Source organism: Saccopteryx leptura, chromosome 11, assembly GCF_036850995.1.
Source record: "Saccopteryx leptura isolate mSacLep1 chromosome 11, mSacLep1_pri_phased_curated, whole genome shotgun sequence".
In the NCBI taxonomy this organism is placed as follows: domain Eukaryota; kingdom Metazoa; phylum Chordata; class Mammalia; order Chiroptera; family Emballonuridae; genus Saccopteryx; species Saccopteryx leptura.
In genome coordinates this window covers 20,946,276-20,965,123 of record NC_089513.1, presented here as the reverse complement: position 1 = coordinate 20,965,123, position 18,848 = coordinate 20,946,276, and the positions used below count along the sequence as shown (strand labels likewise).

At 52.6% G+C, this 18,848-nt stretch overlaps 1 protein-coding gene across 1 annotated transcript in view; it reads right to left on the bottom strand.

Annotated features, from left to right (window-relative positions):
• SMAD7 (SMAD family member 7) overlaps positions 1-13,968 on the bottom strand; it is a 30,379-nt gene extending 16,411 nt beyond the window's left edge. The window contains exons 1-3 of the mRNA XM_066352661.1: positions 11,738-13,968; positions 10,380-10,433; positions 4,684-4,758 (exon numbers count right to left, since the gene is read on the bottom strand). Of these exons, the coding sequence (XP_066208758.1) occupies positions 4,684-4,758; positions 10,380-10,433; positions 11,738-12,350 (742 nt within the window). The 5' untranslated portion in view covers positions 12,351-13,968. The remainder of the gene's footprint in view (positions 1-4,683; positions 4,759-10,379; positions 10,434-11,737) is intronic.
• Positions 13,969-18,848: the final 4,880 nt, after the last annotated feature.

Below are 18,848 nucleotides of genomic sequence, written 5' to 3'. Positions count from 1 at the left end.
AATGCTGTCGCCCCAAGTTTAACCCCTGCCTGCCTGCCTCATACTTCCCAAGGCAGTGGGGTTTTATCAATGAGCCTTCCCCAGAGGCGAGTGCCTGACCGTGAGCACTGCAGAGGAGGCAGCCGGCGGCCTGAGCTGCTGTCCAGGACTGATCTTCACTGGGAGCAGGTGTGCACCAGGTGAGCTGGCCCTGGACCTGAGTCATTATGCTGGCATTTAGCAAAGTATGGGCTGGGTCCCTAGAGATCTAGACAGTCACTTCTCACAGTGGCCTGGGGAGTAGGAGAGTGAGTAGGTAAGGGTCACATGTGCTGGTCTACCTGACTCATCCTTCACAGTCCATGTTCTTGGCCACTCGGATGAGCACAATCCACCCCACCCCCAAATGGCATTAGAGTGTCCAGTGAAACCACAAGCTTTGTTCCCAGGCAAGAGAAGGGGACACAAAAACACAGCAATAGGCGGCCAGGCCCAGGTTCCCCATTTGCCATCACCATCCCAAGCCGACAATAAATAGTTTACATGTAGCCGAATGACTTTCCTTAAAAACAGGATGGGGCAATCTTTTCCTAAGCTACTTGATTTAAGCCCAAGCTGACTGTGGACTGAGCCAGGACCAAACTTTCGTATTCTCTAGTTATTTTCTGAAGACTCCCCTCTGAGGCCAGCACAGATGGCAGCAGGGATCACAGAGGAGGCCAGAACCCTTCTGGAGTGGCTGCTGAGCTAAGGACGCTTCCATCACCGAGGAAACTCTACAAGGATCTAAAGACCTAGCAAAGGAGTTGGCCTCCCTTGGGATGGTGGGACAGTGTTTCTCCAATAAGCACGACTTTGCATACCCTAGAGACGGGGTTCCCTCAAGATACCTAAGTACTATGTCTCCACTGCTTCCCACCTCCCTCCTTGTAATCCACCTTGGCGCTTCTTTTGAAGTTTAAATAACTACAAGTGGTTGCAGGCCTCTACTCCTTGCCCTAACCAAGGAGGTCTGTATGGGTGAGGTCAGCCAGCTCCAGGCATTAATATATAAAGGAGGGGGCTGGAGGATGGGTGAATAGCCTAGAACTTGCAACTGAGACAGTCTTTCTTTTAAATCGCCCAAGCCAGGACGGCAGGCAAGCTAGATGAAAGCCCCCCTCCCCCTTAAACTGCAGATGGAGGTTGCAAAGACGACAGCTTCTAACACATGCTTTTAATTACCAGTGACAGAGTGAAAGCTCTGGGGGCAAAGCCCCTCCATGTCCATCAGAGAGCTGACCTAGAAGCCTCCCGTCTACGTCAGTCCTCTCCGAGGTGGGTCTTCCTAGGCCAGCAGCAAGGGCTGGAGTTCCAGAGTCTGTGCCTTTCAAATGACACCATACTCAGCTGACAAGTCACAATTCAAAACCAATCCACACACACTCCCGATCCCAAAGAGTGTACCCTGATGGAGAAGCGGCACCGAACTCATGTGAGAGGGGCCCAGGCCTACCCCAGAGCCCGCCTGCAGGCATCTGTCTGCTCATGCGTCTGTGCACGGGACCATCTATCTGTCATCTGCAGCATGCATGCGCACACGCGCGCGCGCACACACACACACACACACACACGACCATGCACAGAGCAATCCATCTGTCTCGGAGAGCCGGCTGTCAGAAATGAAAGTACAATCTCCTGGAACCAAGTCACAGCCTTCTAAAAATGTGCCGTTTTCCCAGACCGGGGGAACGTGCAGGGGTGGGGTGCGTTCCCTGCAGAGTCCCGAAGGCCCGGCCTGTCACTGGCCAGCCCCACGCTGCAAGTCTGGAATTCCAACCTGCAGCCAGCGGGCCAGCGCCCAGAGCTCCCGCCGCCCACTCCCCTTCCTCTCCCCTTCCTCGCAGGAAAGGGACGGGCCAGCCTTGGAGTCACCCCGGCATTTCAGGAGGGGGCACGCCTTTGAGAGCACCCCCGCCCCCACCGCCAAGGCCCCACATTTTCACATTCGGCTGTTTTTTCTTTCCCTTCTTCCCGTGCCAAGAGAATCAAGCCCTGGCTCCCGCTGCTGACCTGCCTCCCACCCTAAACTGAGCCCCATTCATTAAGGCCGCTCTCAGCCAGGGCAGGACAGGAAGGAAAACAGCACACAGGGCCTGTGAAAGAGACACTCAGAGAGGTTATTTCAAGGCGGAGGAGGGGCAGGAAGGGGCAAGTCCTTGCGGGTGCATGCCCTGCTCCCACCTTGATGCCCACTTGCCCCCCACCCCCCAAAGCAGGCTCCCACCTCCAGACTCTGCTAACCCCTCCCCCTACCCAGCAGGGCCCCCTGCTGGGCCTTGCCCCATTCAGCCACCAAAGCAGCCCCCAATGGCCTCATCCTCTGCAAGGCGGACACACCCAGGCCACCCCCCCCTTCGGAAAGATCAACTTCTTAGAGAGGAGGTTTGGGCTGTTCTCCATTTATAAAACCCTCTGCCCTGGACCTGGGCCACTACAATCATCTTTTGGGGGGCATTCTCGCTGCAAAGGGTGTAACCCTGGGTCTTCTCCACGCCCGTCGCCTCCTCTCCAGACACCCCCAAACCACTGGCACCAACCCAAAACACAGTTTCTTCAATTTCCCCCCACGGCACATTATTAATAAACTGCTCCAACTCTGAACGGAAAGAAGAAAGAGCTCAAACTTTGAAGCCTTGGGAATTAGTAAATCAAGAGCTAAAATTCAAAACAAATGCTCTTTCATGTGGAGGCCCCCCCTTTTCTTCTCTTTTTGCAGTTTTGTTCAACCATGGGATCCCTCCAGAGGCAAGCACACCCTCCTAACGGCTCCTCATTCATCTCAATGGTTGCAATTACTTTGGGTTGCGTGGGAAGGATTAAAACTGCTTTACCCCCAGTTTCTTTCTAGAACCGTAAAAGCTTTTGGAACACACAGCCCACCCATCTCAGAAGGGGCTGCATGGGGTGTACTGTTTAACGGGTCACACTACTCAGCTGTCGGGCACACGGGGAGGCACGCAGTCTGGTGGCTCAGGCTGGTGTCGTCACTTCCTCCAGCAGAGGAGACAGACAAGATGTTATCAATAAGACAAACCTTCCGAAAAGCCCCCTTTTCAAACGCTGCCACTTCCCTAGCTTATTTCATGTGGTTCAGAGGGTCTGGGCACCTCCCTGCACATTCAGAACTTCAGAAATAAAGCCATCTAACAATATCCCAAGTGTCATTTTGCCCGGAGCCTTGCCTCTCCTCGGCCTTCTTTCTCTCAGGAACTCTGTCAGCCTTAGAAAGCAGAGAAGATGCAGTCCCCACGGGGCTGCAGGCCCGCCCTCCAGGTCGCACTGGTTCACTCCCCAAGCCCCCTCCCCTCTCTGGGTCCCCCTCTTTTTCCTGCTCAGTTCTCATTAGGAGCTTTGAGTCAACAATACCCTCTGTCTCAGATAACACTCAGAGTATATACTGCACAGAAATAAAAACAAACAAGGTCTCCCTAAAGACATCCTCTGCAAGCTCAGTTCCTGGAGAGAAGAACCCGGGAGGGGACTGGCCAGGATGACCTGAGCCCCAGCGCTGCTTGGCCAATTAGTCACTGCACATAAGAAGGTGCACCCGTCCCCCAAGGACAGCCTTACAGCTTCCATCCGAACTGCCAAGATCCTACACCAGTGCCCCCAACAAAGGCAAGAGCTGGCAAACGCCCAGACTCCGCTGCAAACCCCCCCCCCCAGGTTACTTGCTTCAGCTAGTTCTTAGAAAACCCAGAGATGGCTTACTGTGGTGGGAAGACAGGTAGAAATAATGCTTTTTGAAATAAAATGGCAATGCCTCTCAGTTATATTGCTAATGAGTTCCTCCAAGTTTATCACTCTCTTCTCATGTCCCCTCAGGGACAATAATGGTGGTGCTACCCAATGCCCCCCTACCCAATGCCATAACCATCCGGCTCTAAGGAAAACCTTCCCTCCCGGGTAGCAGTGTTAGTGCCTACTGTCTGCAGTACCCAGCCCTTGCTGCTACAGCATCCTGCACAAAGTTGCAGAACTAGGATCTGGAGACACATCAAGGACATCTACCCTGAACACCCATTTTGCACTTGAGATCCGTCTTGACAAGTTCCCTAAAGATGGATCCATCCCACCCAACCTGTGGTGGCGCAGTGCATAAAGTGTCGACCTGGAACGCTGAGGTAGCCGGTTTGAAACCTCCTAGGCTTGCCTGGTCAAGGCACATATGGGAGTTGATGCTTCCTGCAGCTCCCCTCCTTCTCTCTTTCTCTTTTTTTTTCCTCTCTCCCCTCTAAAATGAATAAAAATCTTAAAAAAAAAAAAAAAGTTTGGATCCATCCCCTCCGAGGCACTCAATGTACAAAGGGCAAGAGCAAAAACAAGAACTGAAACCAAGAACTAATAATGACACCAAAGCCACCAACTAGAAGCCCCTCGAGCCAGGGGTTGCTTAACAACCACCGTGAAACAGCACAACATCGGCCCCAGGGTGGACCCCACTTCCACATCTATGGAGCGGGCCCAGTGTCTTGATGTGTCAGGGACTTCAGAATGATGAGCTGAAGGGCCCTGGGTCACCAAGACTGCATCTAGTTTAATGCACAGAAAAGTAAGACTTCCAGGCCAGATGAGGAGACAGAGGCCAGCCACCCCATCCTTCCCATCTCCAGTCATTTCAAGGTCCTGGAACTGCCAGGAAAGTCCGAGCGAGTGCCTTACCTGAAAGCCCCGCAGGGGCCAGATAATTCGTTCCCCCTGTGTCAGCGGAGGAAGGCACAGCATCTGGACAGTCCGCTGCGGGTCAGAAAAGAGGAGACAGAAGTAAACACAGAAGTAAATAAAAACACCACGATTAATTTTTAAGCACATTCTAAACAGCATTAAAGAGAAACCACACACATCCCAATGGCTCCCTCGCAGCCACGAGGCTGGTGATGAATGAATGCGCTGCTCAGGCCTCGCTGTTCATCACAGGACAGACCCAGCACCTTGTCACCCTCTGGGCTCCGGGAGACCAGTTAATCATTAGTCAAGTCAGGCTTGATCACAGACTAGCTGGAATTCCTCTTTTATTGCAAGTCCCCCATTGAGGAAGCCAGGTAGGAGTTCCCTAGGTCACAGGAGGTCCAGGCCCTGACTGTCAACCCTGGTGGCTGTCTCCTGCCATTGTTCCCGGGGCCCCGCCTCCTTGCTCGGATCCAATGGCCTCTCTGCCACTCGCATGACAAGTGTCTCACCCTCATCCTTTTAAAGACAGACTCCCAGTTCTTTAAGACTTTCTCAAGATAGGCATTGGGCTAAAGGGGTGCCCCCCTCCCCTTTGTAACTGAGGTACAGTAAGTACAGGAAAGCATACACATCTCAGGTACAACTTAATAAACTGTACTCATGTATACACCTGTACAGAGCCACAACCAGATCAAGACAGAGAACATTCCCAGCAAGGCTCCCAGCCAGACGGGAACTGTTCTACCTGCATCGAGACCTCGTCCAAACTCCCCATCTTTGGAAACCTTCCCAGAAAAGCCCGGACCTGCAAGGCGCCCTGCCCCATCTCCTAGTCCACCTTCCCGGCACTTGGGAGTTTCCTTCCGCTGTCTTTACCTTCAGACCCTGTGTGTCCTAACTTACACTATAAGCTTCTCTTCAAGTCTTTTTAACCCTTGGGTACTAGGCACAGTGACCTAAGTGTTCATGAGGATAATGGCAAATCTAGGTGAGAGACAGATTCCACAGCCTCCCTCCAAGCAATTAAAACAAAAAATAATGTCCACAAACTGGAACTAATTAGTCCCAGGAAATAAAAATACATAGGACCCTGTAAGCTTGTCGCACACCTGGCCAATACCAAACCTACAGAAATCCAGAAAGGAAGGCTGGTTCAGTGAGATGCTACCCAGCTCTTCAGCAAACACACCAGGCTGCACAGGGCAGATTCCAGCCCCCCACCCCAGGCCACAAACAGGACATACAGGGGTGTGCATTACTAGTTTCCCACCGGAACCACTTGGACAATAGGAAACCAAACAGGAGCAGTGCAGAGGCCAGCAGCCCAGGGGAGCCCTTGCGTGTCCTGGCGGCGTTTTCCATTACCTGATAAAGGGAGGTGGGAACCTACAGGCAGCCCCCAAGCACCTCTGCGTTTCTGCTGCCTCCTCCCTCAACTCTATCTCTAATCTCTCTCCAGCAGTCTGTTTTTCCAACCTTTAGAATGCCAACTTTTCAAGAATTCTCTTAACCAGGGGTCGGGGAAGCAGAGGAGTAGCAGTAGGCAGGGAAGAGAGAAAAGACTACGTATGTATGGTCTCATTTTATCAGCGTAAAGTATAATTCCTAACAGGAATATAGTTTTACAGGATACACTTAATCAAATGGAAAACAATAGGGGAGACAGGAAATGGAGTTGCTTGTTAAATGGTGTATACCTGCACTTTCTAAACTACTTGGATGGCCTTTACCATGCTCTACAGATAGGCTGCTACTTACCCCTAAATGGGAGACAGGCCCATATTCAACATGATGACTTGTCCAGGGCCACGCCCCCCACCCAGCTCTGGCTGGCTGACTCCCAGGGCAAGGTGTGTTTCAAAGGAAGAGCCCGGCATCTCAGGGCAGAGCTGGGACCACATTGAGGGTGTTGGCCTGTCTCAGATCAAAGGTAAGCCAGCTCCACACTGGCAACCACAAGCGTTTTTATGAAATGGTGCTCTGCCCTTCTGCAGAGCCTTTGATCTCAGAAGGGATTTACAAACATTAATTAGGCCTCCCTACCAACCCTGTGAAGTAGTAAAGTATACCTGTTCTACCCGCACCCAGGTAAACTGAGGTGTCACCAACCAGCTCAAGGGGCCACCCGGTGAGCTGGGCCATACTTAAGAGTTCAGCGCCAGTCCCACCGCCAGTCCCACCGCTCTCCCTCCCCTGTAGGTAGTCCGGCTGTGGACTGAGGGCTAAGCCGTCTTCAGCATCCAGACTGGCCTCAAGCGACTGACAGGCTTGCACAGGAAGGTCAAAGCAGCCACACCTCCCTGGCGCAGCCCCAGAAAAGATCTGCAGAAATATTGCTCTCAGGTCAGGGTCTCAGCTTCTGCCTGTGTTGCCCAGGCTAGCACACACTCAGAAGCCTAAACATTACCAAGCACCCGGTAAGTGCCAGGTGCTGCAGGAGACACATTCCACTCTCCCAGCAGCAAGGTGCAAGCCTGGGGAGCAATCAAGGAATGAGCTGGGGTCCCATTTCCCTCACCAAGAGGATGGTTCCCGAAGAGCCGAGACAGTCTTGTCAACTTAGTTCTGAGCTTCCTAAGTACCATCCAGAAAACAAAGGAGCCACCGTCCCTGTCACCACCTCTGCCACCACCACTGAACACCAAATGTCCCAGCTCTGCCCCCATCCACAGCCCTGGTCACAGAGGGACAATCAACTGCATTGGAGCCATCACATTTTTTAGGCAGGCACATCATCGGGCCTGCAGAATGAATGTAGGAATGAAGGAATCAATCAAAAATTGAGTGAATGAATGAATCACCTAACTCTTAGATCATCTGGTTATAAAGAGACCTGGAAAAGTTCAGAGTAGCCTCAGTTAGGAAGTAAAGCAAGCTAGGTCCCAGACTGCTCAGCTAGACAGAGACAGAGAGAAGAACAGATAGGGACAGACAAACAAGAAGGGAGAGAAATGAGAAGTATCAGATTTTTGTTGTGGCACCTTAGTTGTTCATTGATTGCTTTCTCATATGTGCCTGGATCAGGGGGCTATAGCAGACAGAGTGACCCCTTGGTTCAAGCCAGCAACCTTGGGTCCAAGCTGGTGAGCTTTGCTCAAACCAGATGAGCCTGCACTCAAGCTGGTGACCTCGAGCTCTAGAACCTGAGTTTTCCGCATCCCAGTCCAACGCTCTATCCACCGTGCCACCACCTGATCAGGCAAGACCTAATTTCAAACACCTAGCTCTTATCCCTTGTGCCATGAGAGCAAAGAGAGGACCCTCCTGACTTCTAACTGTAACAAGGTCCAGCCACCCTGCCCCTAGGGTCAGCCACGTCTAATGCTCCCTCTCCCAGAAAATCTTGCTGGCTTGGAACTACCCAGCAGCCGGATCTACCAAGATCAGGCCCTCACAGGGGCTGCAGTGCCACGACTTGAACCACAGCAAGATGGAGCTTGGCTTTCAGTCCCGAGTTCCTCCAAAGGCTGCAGGAAAGGAACCAGCCCTCTCCGCAAGCTGGAGACTTCATAGAAAGGAATCCCTTAGTTGTGCAACTGGTTAAGATTTTAACAGCTGTCCATTATAAAAACCTATGACTAGTTCTCACCTAGTAACCCAAGACCAAAAATTTCACCTAGGGCTGAGAAACTTTTAAGAATATTAAGGGATGGATTTAAATTCCCCAGCCAAATACTCTCCCTTCCCACACATAAGGTGAGGAGAAAAACTCAGGCAGCATCCCAATCTGCATATCTGACCTCATCGCCCCTGGCCATAGCAGCCAGCAAAACCAGCCCCAGACTTGGGGGGGGGGGGGGGGCAGCCTCAGACCTGGCCGCCCTTCAGTGTGTCAGGGCAGTTCCTTCCTTGGGGGCTTTCCCTGTTACCACCGTCCTGTCCTTACCCATTGACACCTTTTTTCATTTTTTTTTCCCCTTTGTTTTATTTTAAACAAAGCATTTTGGGTGAGTAACCAGCTGTTTGAGTTTCCGATTGGCAGGTTAATCACTTCCTATTGGCTGATCTGGAGAACTTCTCTCCCCCTTGGAAAAGGCACATTCCAGTCTTTGTGGCTTCTCTGTTTACACACATTTTGCTACCTAATGTCAACACTTGCTAATGAATAAATATATCACTCCACTCACTGAAAATGAGGTCCTGGCCTGGCAGAATGACTGCTTAAATCCAGTGAACAGATTTATTCTGGTATCTTTGCAGGAAACCCAAAAGAACGTAACCCTTTTCTTCTATGGTTTTAGGAGGATTCTGGGAACATTTATCCCTAGTTGTCTTTATCCCTCAGGTCAAGGTGACTGGTCTCTTTTTTAAGGGAAACCTCCCAATTTGAAGACTGTGAAAGAAAAAAAACAGGACAGAAGTGGCCCTATGGAAAACTAACCTCAGAAAAGAATTCTTGAGCCTTGAAGTAAAAAACCCAATCAAGTTATTCTTTGAGAAAACAGAGCTTGGTAATTTCAGTTAACATTTGTTATAAATACAGAGAGCTGATTATCTCCTCATTAATGACCATTTAGCTGGTGTTTTGTAAATCGAAAGCAAAATATCACATGCTTTGCAGGCCACTTATTAGACAGGCACCAGGCAAGCAGCAACGCCTTCCCGACTTGAGGGAGCGGGTGAGTCCCGGGAGGGCTGTGGGCTTCGGTTACACCGTTCATTAAAGTATTTAATTTATGACAACGCCCGGCAAAACTTTTAATTAGCGGGGGGGGGGGGGGGGGGGGGGCCAAAATTCATGAGGTGAAGGACTTGTAGAATTCCAAGAGCAAAATGAAGCCCAACCCTTCACTTGTCCCAGAATCTTGGCAAAAATAATAATAATAACAACATTGTATTTTTCAGGCATCAAGTATACAGCTCAGTTGCAAAACTACAACCCCTACTTTTCAGGTAATGAAGCTCCCACTGTTAGAAGGGGTTCCTGGATACAGAGGCCATCGGTTTGTCACCTAGTCTCAGTTTGCTGACCCTTTACCCCCACACAGTGTCCGGAGGGTTGGCCCCTGCACTGCCAGCCAAAAGCTGAATGCAGATCATCTCAACAGGGCTGGTGCCAGTCTCCAATGTGCTTTTGCCCTGGCTCCATGCCATCCGGTGGCAAAGCAACAGGCAGGCAGAGCTATGCTAAAACTTTTATAGCCCCAACCTAGAATTCTGAGAAAATCCAGGAGGAGTACTGACTTGCAGGAGAGGGAACAGAGGAAACCTATAAGGGTGGTTTTGCCTTTACTTAAATTTTCTAACCTTTTAGCCCAAACAAAAGTCTTCTGTGCACCTTTTTTAACTCTTCCCATCGAATTATCCATTCTTCCCACTAACTCCCTGCACTCATGAAGTCTCTGAATTTTCCCATCAACCTGTCCTATTTGGCTTCCAAGACACTTCTGTGTGGATCAAATTCCACGTATTAAAGCTGAGCCAACTTCGGTTACAGTGTATGAATACATGAAAAAAGGAACAAATTTTAAAGCATATCTAGGAAACTTTTTTTAAAAAATCACATGCATACACACACATAATAATATCCAGCCACAGCAAAAACGGAAAAATCCAAACTTCCAACAGAAGAACCTCCAGGCAAACCCCAGCGCCTCCCCAAGCCGGTGCCTGGACAGAAAAATCTGCATTCTAGAGGCTGTTTCTAACTTAAGAGACGAAAGATATTTTTAAAATCATCTACTCACCAGTTGGTTTGAGAAAATCCATCGGGTATCTGGAGTAAGGAGGAGGGGGAGACTCTGGAATTTAAAAAGTAAGAGAAAATAAAGGCCGAGCCATGAGAAAGAGAGATAGAAACTTATGATAACAGAGGCATTCTTTTAGCCCAACTGTTTGTCTTAGCTGTGGGGGTTGGAGGCAGGGCCGCGAGGCGGTGATTGCCTTGATATTTAGCTGTCAGATAAACAAAAGAGGCCGCCTGGCGCCAGCCGCGGCGCTCCGCTCCTCCACGTCTGCGGACGCCACCGCGGCGCTCGCCTGGCCGGGCTGGAAACCACCCGCTCGGCGTGGCTCTGCTGGGCCACGCACTTAACAGTTCCCAGGGCGGGGGCGGGGGGCGACAAAGACACCCCTCCCGGATATCAGACCCCACTCCCCCCCCCCCCAGCGCAATTCATCTTCTCCCCCCCAGTCGCTCTGGTGGGCACCCGTGCGGTGAAGGTGAACACCCGGCTCCCTTTTCCCAGCCCACCCGAAATTCGCGCCCCAAGTGCACTGGTGATCCTAGGAGGATATGTTGGCGCCCCGGGTGCACCCTTCCCCCGCCTTGCTCATAGACGCAGAGAATCTGGAAGCAATGGAGGAGGATCGGATAAAAAGGAGGCTGGGGTCTCAGCTCAGGCCCCAGGGCAGTAAGGGGCTGCATCTTCACGGAGGACCCGAGGGCAGACCACCACCCCTATGGTTAATTCTGTGCTTCCTTGTACTGGAAGAAAGTAGGGGACACTCAACTTCTCCTGACTCCTTGTTCTTTATAACTCCAGGTTGGCAGAGTTGAGAGTAAATACCCAGTTCGGCTTTCCATCCTAAACCTCTTTGCCCCCAAATCCCCAAAGTTTGTGCCGGGCCACAACTCGACTCATTTATTAAAGGAGCAAACACTTCCCAGCCTTTGCAAACTCGCTTCTCCCAGCCTTCCTTGGCGGGCTTGGACCATATCCAACTCGGCCACACACCTCAACGCCTTTCCGGGTGCGGGGGAGGCGTGACCCCTACTTCTCTCTGCACCCCCTGGTTGATCCGGAAATGAGAACCTCTCATTTTTAACGGCATTTCTGCAGACTGTGCACAAACAGGGTCCATAGCCCTCACTAGGGCAACAGAGGAGAAAAAATTGGAAGGGAACCCCCAGGGAATGCCCTTCTAGCTTTTCCTTGTCCCTTCTTTACTTTTGTCCCCAAGTCTCCTCCCAGGAAGGGCTGTACACTCCTCTCCAGAGAGGTGACTGCACAGATACAGCCCACGGGGGGCTTTTCTTGAGTGTCAGAGGGTGAGGAGAAAAGAGAGGAGGAGAAGGGAGGGTGGGCGCAGCACAACTTCTTACCTAGTTCGCAGAGTCGGCTAAGGTGATGGGGGTTGCAGCACACCAGCTCGGGGTTGATCTTCCCGTAAGATTCACAGCAACACAGCCTCTTGACTTCCGAGGAATGCCTGAGATCCGGCCACCTGAACACTTTGCACAGCAGGAGGGGGAGCGAGTAGGACGAGGGTTGTTGGGCGGGCTGCGAGCCGGCGGGAGCCCCCAGGCCCAGCCTGCAGTCCAGGCGGCCGGGCAGCAAGAGGCACGCGGTGCGCGTACCGCCGCGGGACTCCACGGCCTGGAGCAGCAGCTCCAGCTGCCGTTCCTTCAGTTTCTTGAGCACCGAGTGTGTGAGCGCCTTCAGATCCGCCTCGGCACCCCCGGCCGCACCGGTGCCTGCGGCTGGGGGGTGGGGATGGTGACCTTTGGCACCTCGGACCGCCTTGCCCAGGCAGCAGCCAGCCCTGCCTGCGCCGCCGCCACCACCGGCCCCATGTGCCCGGCCGTCCGTCGTCCCTTCTCCCCGCAGCTCGCCTCCTCCTCCGCCTCCCCCCGCGCCCTCCTCCTCGTCCTCGCCGCCGGGCGCACGGCTCCTCCAAAGACGCCGGACAAGCGCAGATCGTTTGGTCCTGAACATGCGGGGCGAGGAGGCGAGGAGAAAAGTCGTTTGCCGGCTAAGGAGCGAACATGACCTCCGCACACCATGAAGAAGTCGGGCGCCGAGTTGTGGCAACAGGCGCAAGCGACAACAGCAGCAGCAGGGGCCCGGGCAAGAGCGGCGGCGGCCCGAGGGGCGCTCCGTGGCATGCGCCAGTCTCCCGGAGGCCGGAGCGCGCGCGGGGGCCCGGAGGCGCCCGCCGGGGCTCGGGGGCCTGCGCTCCGGCTGCCCCACCCCGCGCGGCCCGCGCCGTGCGCGTCTCTCGGGCCCCGGCGCACCCCGGAGGAACGCGGCCGCCGCTTCTCTGGGGTCGGCGAAGCCTGCCCCGGTCGGCGCCTCCCCAAAAAGAGGCCCCCCCGCAGCGGCTCCCGAGTGTCGGGCTCGCCAGCCTCGGCTTCCTACATGGAAGATTCGCGGGGGCAAAAAACGAAAGGCGTTCGGCTGAGCTGCTGGAGGGAGGAAAAAGCCTCTTTCCCCCTTGCTAAGCAACTTAATTTGGGGGTGGGGAGAAGCAGGCAATTAAAAAAAAAAAAAAGCAGGCACGCGATTTATTTTTTTCCTCTATATCCTTAGTAACCGGATCTCCTCAAATTCCGTGCACACGAAGACTCGGGGGAGGGGGGCCGAGTGGACTTCGCCCCGCATGAGATGTCTGGTGAAATAAGAAGGCTCTCTCAAAATCTAAGAACCAAATATGCAAAGCCCGGAACTGGGGTTTAAAAAAAAAAAGAAAATGTTTACAAAGTAGAACAAGACGTTTAAGGGGTGGAAAAAACGTATCCACGAGTTACAGCCCCCTTTTTCCCTTGCAGATCCCCGCTGGTCTTCCTCTCCTTTTCTTCTGCCAAGAGAAAAAATCGTGTATATATATACACATGTATATATATATATATATAATTTTTTTTTTTTAATCCACAGAGAGCTTTGGCTAGGCTGCTTCAATCCTCTGCATCTGGGTGTTTCAGAGAAGTCTCTGATCTTTCTTCTTTAGCTCCCAGGGTCTCCGGTCTTCTGCCGAGACTTCCTTGGGGCTGGCGGGGGCGCAGGGGTAGAGATGCTGCGGCAGCGACTGCGCCCGGCGGGGCTGACAGCGCGGGGGAGGGCGGCGCGGCGGCAGCGACGGCGGCGGGCCCCTGGCGGGTCGGGCGCTCTCGTCCTCCCGGGCGCAAGGTCCTGGCTATTGCAGGGGCCACCGGCGCCCCCTCCCCTGACCGCAGCTGGCAGCCAGGCTCTCCGTAAGGGCTGCTCGCCTCGACCCGGCTGCGCCAGCAGGAGGCTCCGGTGTCCTCACGCCGCCTCCTCCTCCGAGACTCTCCCCGTCGCGCCCGGGAGCCTCCTTGTCCCCCGTCCGCCCTCTCCTGGCGCTCTGGTCCTTCTGCCGCCGCCGGGGGCTCGGCGCGCCGCACTCAGAGGCTCCGGGGCCGGGCTCTCGGCAGCTCGGCGCCGGCGGGCTGGCTCTGTCTGGGGCAGCTCTCTCCGGCGCGGCAGGCGTACCGAGCACGGCGCCCGGTTGGCTCGGCTGGCGCGGCTCGGGGAAAGGATCCTCTGTGTGCCGAGCGAGCGAGCGAGTGTGCCCTGGGCTCGCTGCCTCCCGCAAGGCCTCCCGCCCCCGCCCCCTTCCCTCCCTCCCCCGCCCCCAGCGGCCGCCGCCGCCGCCTCCGCCCCCCCTACTTCCCCCCCTCCCCCCCCCGCCGCGGGCCCTCTGCTCTGCTGGTTCCACTGCGCAGTGGCGCGCCCGGCTCCGGCCTTGTCACGTGGCCGTCTAGACACCCTGTCGCTTTAAAAAAAAAAGCGATTGTGTTTCGCAAACAACAGATCGGGTTTCTAAAAGCTATTTCTCCCCCCACCCCCGGCCACCGCCACCCGTCCCGGGTTTGCAGGGGTGGGGGGAACCATGGAAGGGGGAGCGAATAAAGGTGGGGAGTAAAGAAGCTCCCCAAATCGACTGAAACCAGGTCAGATCAGAGGAGAAATGGGAAGCCCCGAGAGCACCCAGCGGGCTTCGCTGGGGAGTTTTGGAGCGGAACGAGCCGGTCGGTGTCCCGATTTAGTCCCAGCCCGTGGAGCTCCGCAGTGGCTGTCCCGCGCGTTCGCCCTAGCGCTTCATTCATTCGTTTTGTTTTAAAGGCCCTGGCGGCGGATCCCTTGGCCGCGCGGGAGGAAAGGGGAGGAGAGCCCTGTCTCCGTTTAAAAGACATTTACACTGGACTGGACCGAAGCCCTGGGAGGTGTGCGCTGGAGGGAACAGCCGGGCCGCCGAGGGCGGGGAGGCGACGCGAATGTGACCTCAGCGGCGGCCGCGCGCTCCCTCCCGCCCTCTCCCGCTCCGGGCTCGGGTTTCTAGGACTGCTCGGAGAAGTGTGTCTTGTGCACAGCTCTGGAATGCATTTGGCCGGTTGACGAGCTGCGAGGGGCAGCATCCAGGCGGGAGAAGGGGGAGTGGCGGGGGTGGGGGGGTTCGCCCGCCCGCCGGGGGCAGGTTTCCTCTGGAACCCGGAAGACCTCGGCCACCCCTCCTCCCAGCGCTGGAAGGTTACCTTTGGAGCAGACCTGCCTAGGATATGCATATTCATGCGGGGCCTGCTTCTGCATCCTCATCGGCCCCATAGCTTTCAAGGTACTAGGGGTCAGAGAGTTTATCCCTTGACCCCAGGTTTGGAAGAAGCATAAACGCACTGGCAGATTACTGCATGGAAATGGGTAAAACATTGGTAGGGCAAAAGACCAGAAGCGTTTACTTCGTGAAAGCAGATAGTACTGAGAAACGTACTGATTTAAATATGTAGGCATCAGTATTAACGAGGCCACTAGTTGGCATAGTGATCTAACCTCACGTCTTATTTAGTGAAATAAGAGTGGTGTTTGTTTTGATTTTTTTTTACAAAGACAGAGTCCGAGAGAGGGATAGATAGGGACAGACAGAAATGGAGAGAGATGAGAAGCATCAATTATCAGTTTTTCGTTGAGGTTCTTTAGTTGTTCATTGATTGCTTTCTCATGTGTGCCTTGACCCCGGGGGCCAGAGCAGACCGAGTAACCCCTTGCTTGAGCCAGCGACCTTGGGTCCAAGCTGGTGAGCTTTGCTCAAACCAGATGAGCAAGTGCTTAAGCTGGTGACCTTGGGGTCTTGAACCTGGGTCCTCCACATCCCAGTCTAATGTTCTATACACTGCGCCACTGCCTGGTTAGGCAAGAGGGTTGTTTTTTTTTTATGGCATTTAGAATTGTAAGATCAGAAAGACAATGAAGGGCCCTGGCTGGCTGGCTCAGTGGTAGAGCGTCAGCCTGGCGTGCGGAAGTCCCAGGTTCGATTCCCGGCCAGGGCACACAGGAGAGGCGCCCATCTGCTTCTCCACCCCTCCCTCTCTCCTTCCTCTCTGTCTCTCTCTTCCCCTCCTGCAGCCAAGGCTCCATTGGAGCAAAAGATGGCCCGGGCTCTGGGGATGGCTCCTTGGCCTCTGCCCCAGGTGCTAGAGTGGCTCTGGTGGAGACAGAGCGACACCCCGATGGGCAGAGCATCGCCCCCTGGTGGGCATGCCGGGTGGATCCCGGGTGGATCCCGGTCGGGCGCATGCGGGAGTCTGTCTGACTGCCTCCCCGTTTCCAGCTTCAGAAAAATACCAAAAAAAAAAAAAAAAAAAAAAAAAAGAAGAAAGACAATGAAACTCATTACAGAGTTTAATGGATCTTTAGAAAAGGTGAAATTTACCATTTTTATTTTCCTAGCTGAATTATACCTTGGTAAAAAGAAAAGGCACAAATGAATGTTAGCTTTATAGCTTAGCCTCCTCCATTCCAGCAGTTTAAAGGTATCTGACATGCACTAAATGATCAATCAATAGTTAAGAATCAACAGAGTGGATAGGACTTGAAAGGGCACTTGTACCTTACCCCCAAACCCACCTAAAGCACTTTGGAGATATAAATATGAAAGAACATCAGAAATATTGGTTATATGATCATCTCTAGGCAAGGGGAGTTCTGAAGCCTTGGGGATGCCAAGCAGTGCAAAAGAAGTCCAAGAGAAGATGAATGAGAGGGGAAGTCTGGATGCAGGTGATCCCATCAGCATAGGCAGGAAAAGACAGGCAGAAATGTCTGGGAAATGTATAACCTTGGAAAAGCTTAGAAAGAATACCTGGCTAGGGTTCTGCCGCTCACTGGTTAAATAACTTGCACTAGTGGTGATCTTCATATTAAGAGAGCACTTGGCAAGGTTTTAAAAGCTTTCTGGGCAAGTTTCCTGTTCTCTCTCGGGGTCCCCTTCCCTCTCTCTCTGCTCTGGGCCTCACTAGAAGACCTTTGCTTTTCAAGAGAGGCAAGTCAAGGCTCTCAAAGTGACCTGAAGGACTTAAACATAAAGCAAATATCATAACTCAGATTAAGCTTTGCATTATAGAGAATCTGAAGACTTTTGGAAATCTGGCCAATGGTGCTAACAATCTGTGATGAGAGGCCAAGCACACACAGGGCAGGTAGCTTTAGTGGGTGTTTCAGGAATTGAATCTGACGTCACAGCTTGTCTGGGTAGAACATGCATATACTTGCAGAGATATGTTCCCATATAGTGTAATTGTGGGTGTTTTAATTCAGGCGTCACCCCTATCTTGCCCTCTCTACACAGCTTTCCTCCTCCATTTTACTGCCCTAAGTAGACGATGGGTGGGATGCTGGGCAAGTAGCTACAATGGTTGGTGCTGCTTTATTAGCTCCTTGGCATTCCCTGAATCGGTTAACATCCTAAGCCTTCCTGAGAGCCAGCCCCACCCACCCCATCACATTCTTATTCCTCTCCTTTCCAAGAAAGAAGCTGGGCTGGGCGGCAGAGGAACTCCTGGCTGGCTGGGGTGCCTAGAAAGGGAGTTCCTTTCCTTCCCACCGGCCTAAATGAGACCAACAAGCACCCTGTTTCAAACTATTCTGAGCCTTTAAAAGTTAAAAAAAAAAAAAAAGTTTAGAAGTTCACCGAACTATTGTGAATGAGTTTGATTCTAATCATTTGCTGGCAGGGAATATGGAATAAAATATCTCATTTGCAGTTGTTTATTTCCTGTTGTGGCTTCTATTTTCATCTTTTAGTCACTTTGGTGATAGATATCAAACTGTAATCATGGTGCAGCCACAAGTCACGGAGACCAAAATAACTTGCTGCAGAGTTATGACCAACCAGGATGGAGTCAGCTCAAGACCTGGCTACTTAATCACTGGCCCCTGGCACCCGGATGACTGGGGAGGGGGGGGGGGGCTGCCACTTGACTGACCGCTGGCTAAGCATCTAGAAGAGAGGAAGCCGGAGGGAAATTTCTCCAAGGCCCCCGGTCCTCGGTCCTCAGCAATCAGGGCCCCAGAGTGTACAGGAAGTGGAGGAGAAGCAGGTGAACCCTTCACAATGGCCAGGGGGAGATTGACTTGAAAGAGAAAGAGGAAGGCGAAAACAAGAATCTACAGCACTCTCCACACCGACAAGCAACCCTTCACAAAAGCAAAAAAAATATTCCTGTCCAAGGAAGACAGGCTTCCTCCACTCAGTGCTTTTCTTGTTTCCAGTGGTTCCTGGAAAAGAAGGGCAGAAAGAGGCCCGGAGTGCACGTGGGTGTGTGCTGGTGGGGTCGAGGGCAGGGTGAGGCAAGGATGAGGCAGGGATGAGGATTGCTCCTTGCAGAAGCCAGAAGAAAAAAAAAACAATTGCAGAGGCCAAAAAAATATTGGAAAATATTGACATTTCTTGCACAACCATCCCCTGAAAAATGTGTGAGTGAGCCCGAAACCATCCTGAACTGGCAGCCATACAAATGGAAGCAATGGTTTATGAAAGGAAGACGGCGCGAGTGAGGCCGATATGACAATCAGCACTTCTTGGCTTATCTTAGAAGAACAAGAACATAAATGAATGAAAATGCATCTAATTCATAATCAAATAGAAATGCTATACGGCCTGACTCATCAAATATTCTTGTATTACAGACATGCTGTCAGCTGAACTGTAACATGTGCCAGGTGGCTGTCCAGAGAGCGCTCAACTAGGTACTGAGGCCTGACTGAGGGGCCGGAGGAAATGAATGTTGTTTAGGGAGGACAGATCAAGGAGAACAGAAACATTTAGATATAAAGTCACATGTGATGGCATTTCTTTCCTGGAGGGGCCCTGACTGGCTAAAGAACAGCTGGCAGGGAAACTTCACTGTATATGACTTATTGTACCTTTTGAATTTTGCACCGTGTGAATGTGTTATTTATTTTTAAAATATATACAAATTTAAAGATCGTTGTTTTAATCCTTGACTGTTTTTCTCATTTCCTGAGATTTGCTCTTCTGGTATTCGTGTAGAAAAAGATGGTTGGCAAGGACCCCCATGGAAGTGAGGCTGTAGACAGCTTCTCTCTCTGTGGGGCAGGCTGATGACAACAGAGACCCGTGTGTCATACCAGACAGCAAGGGTGGTGACTGCCTCGTCATGACCCTGGCAAGAGTCAGTG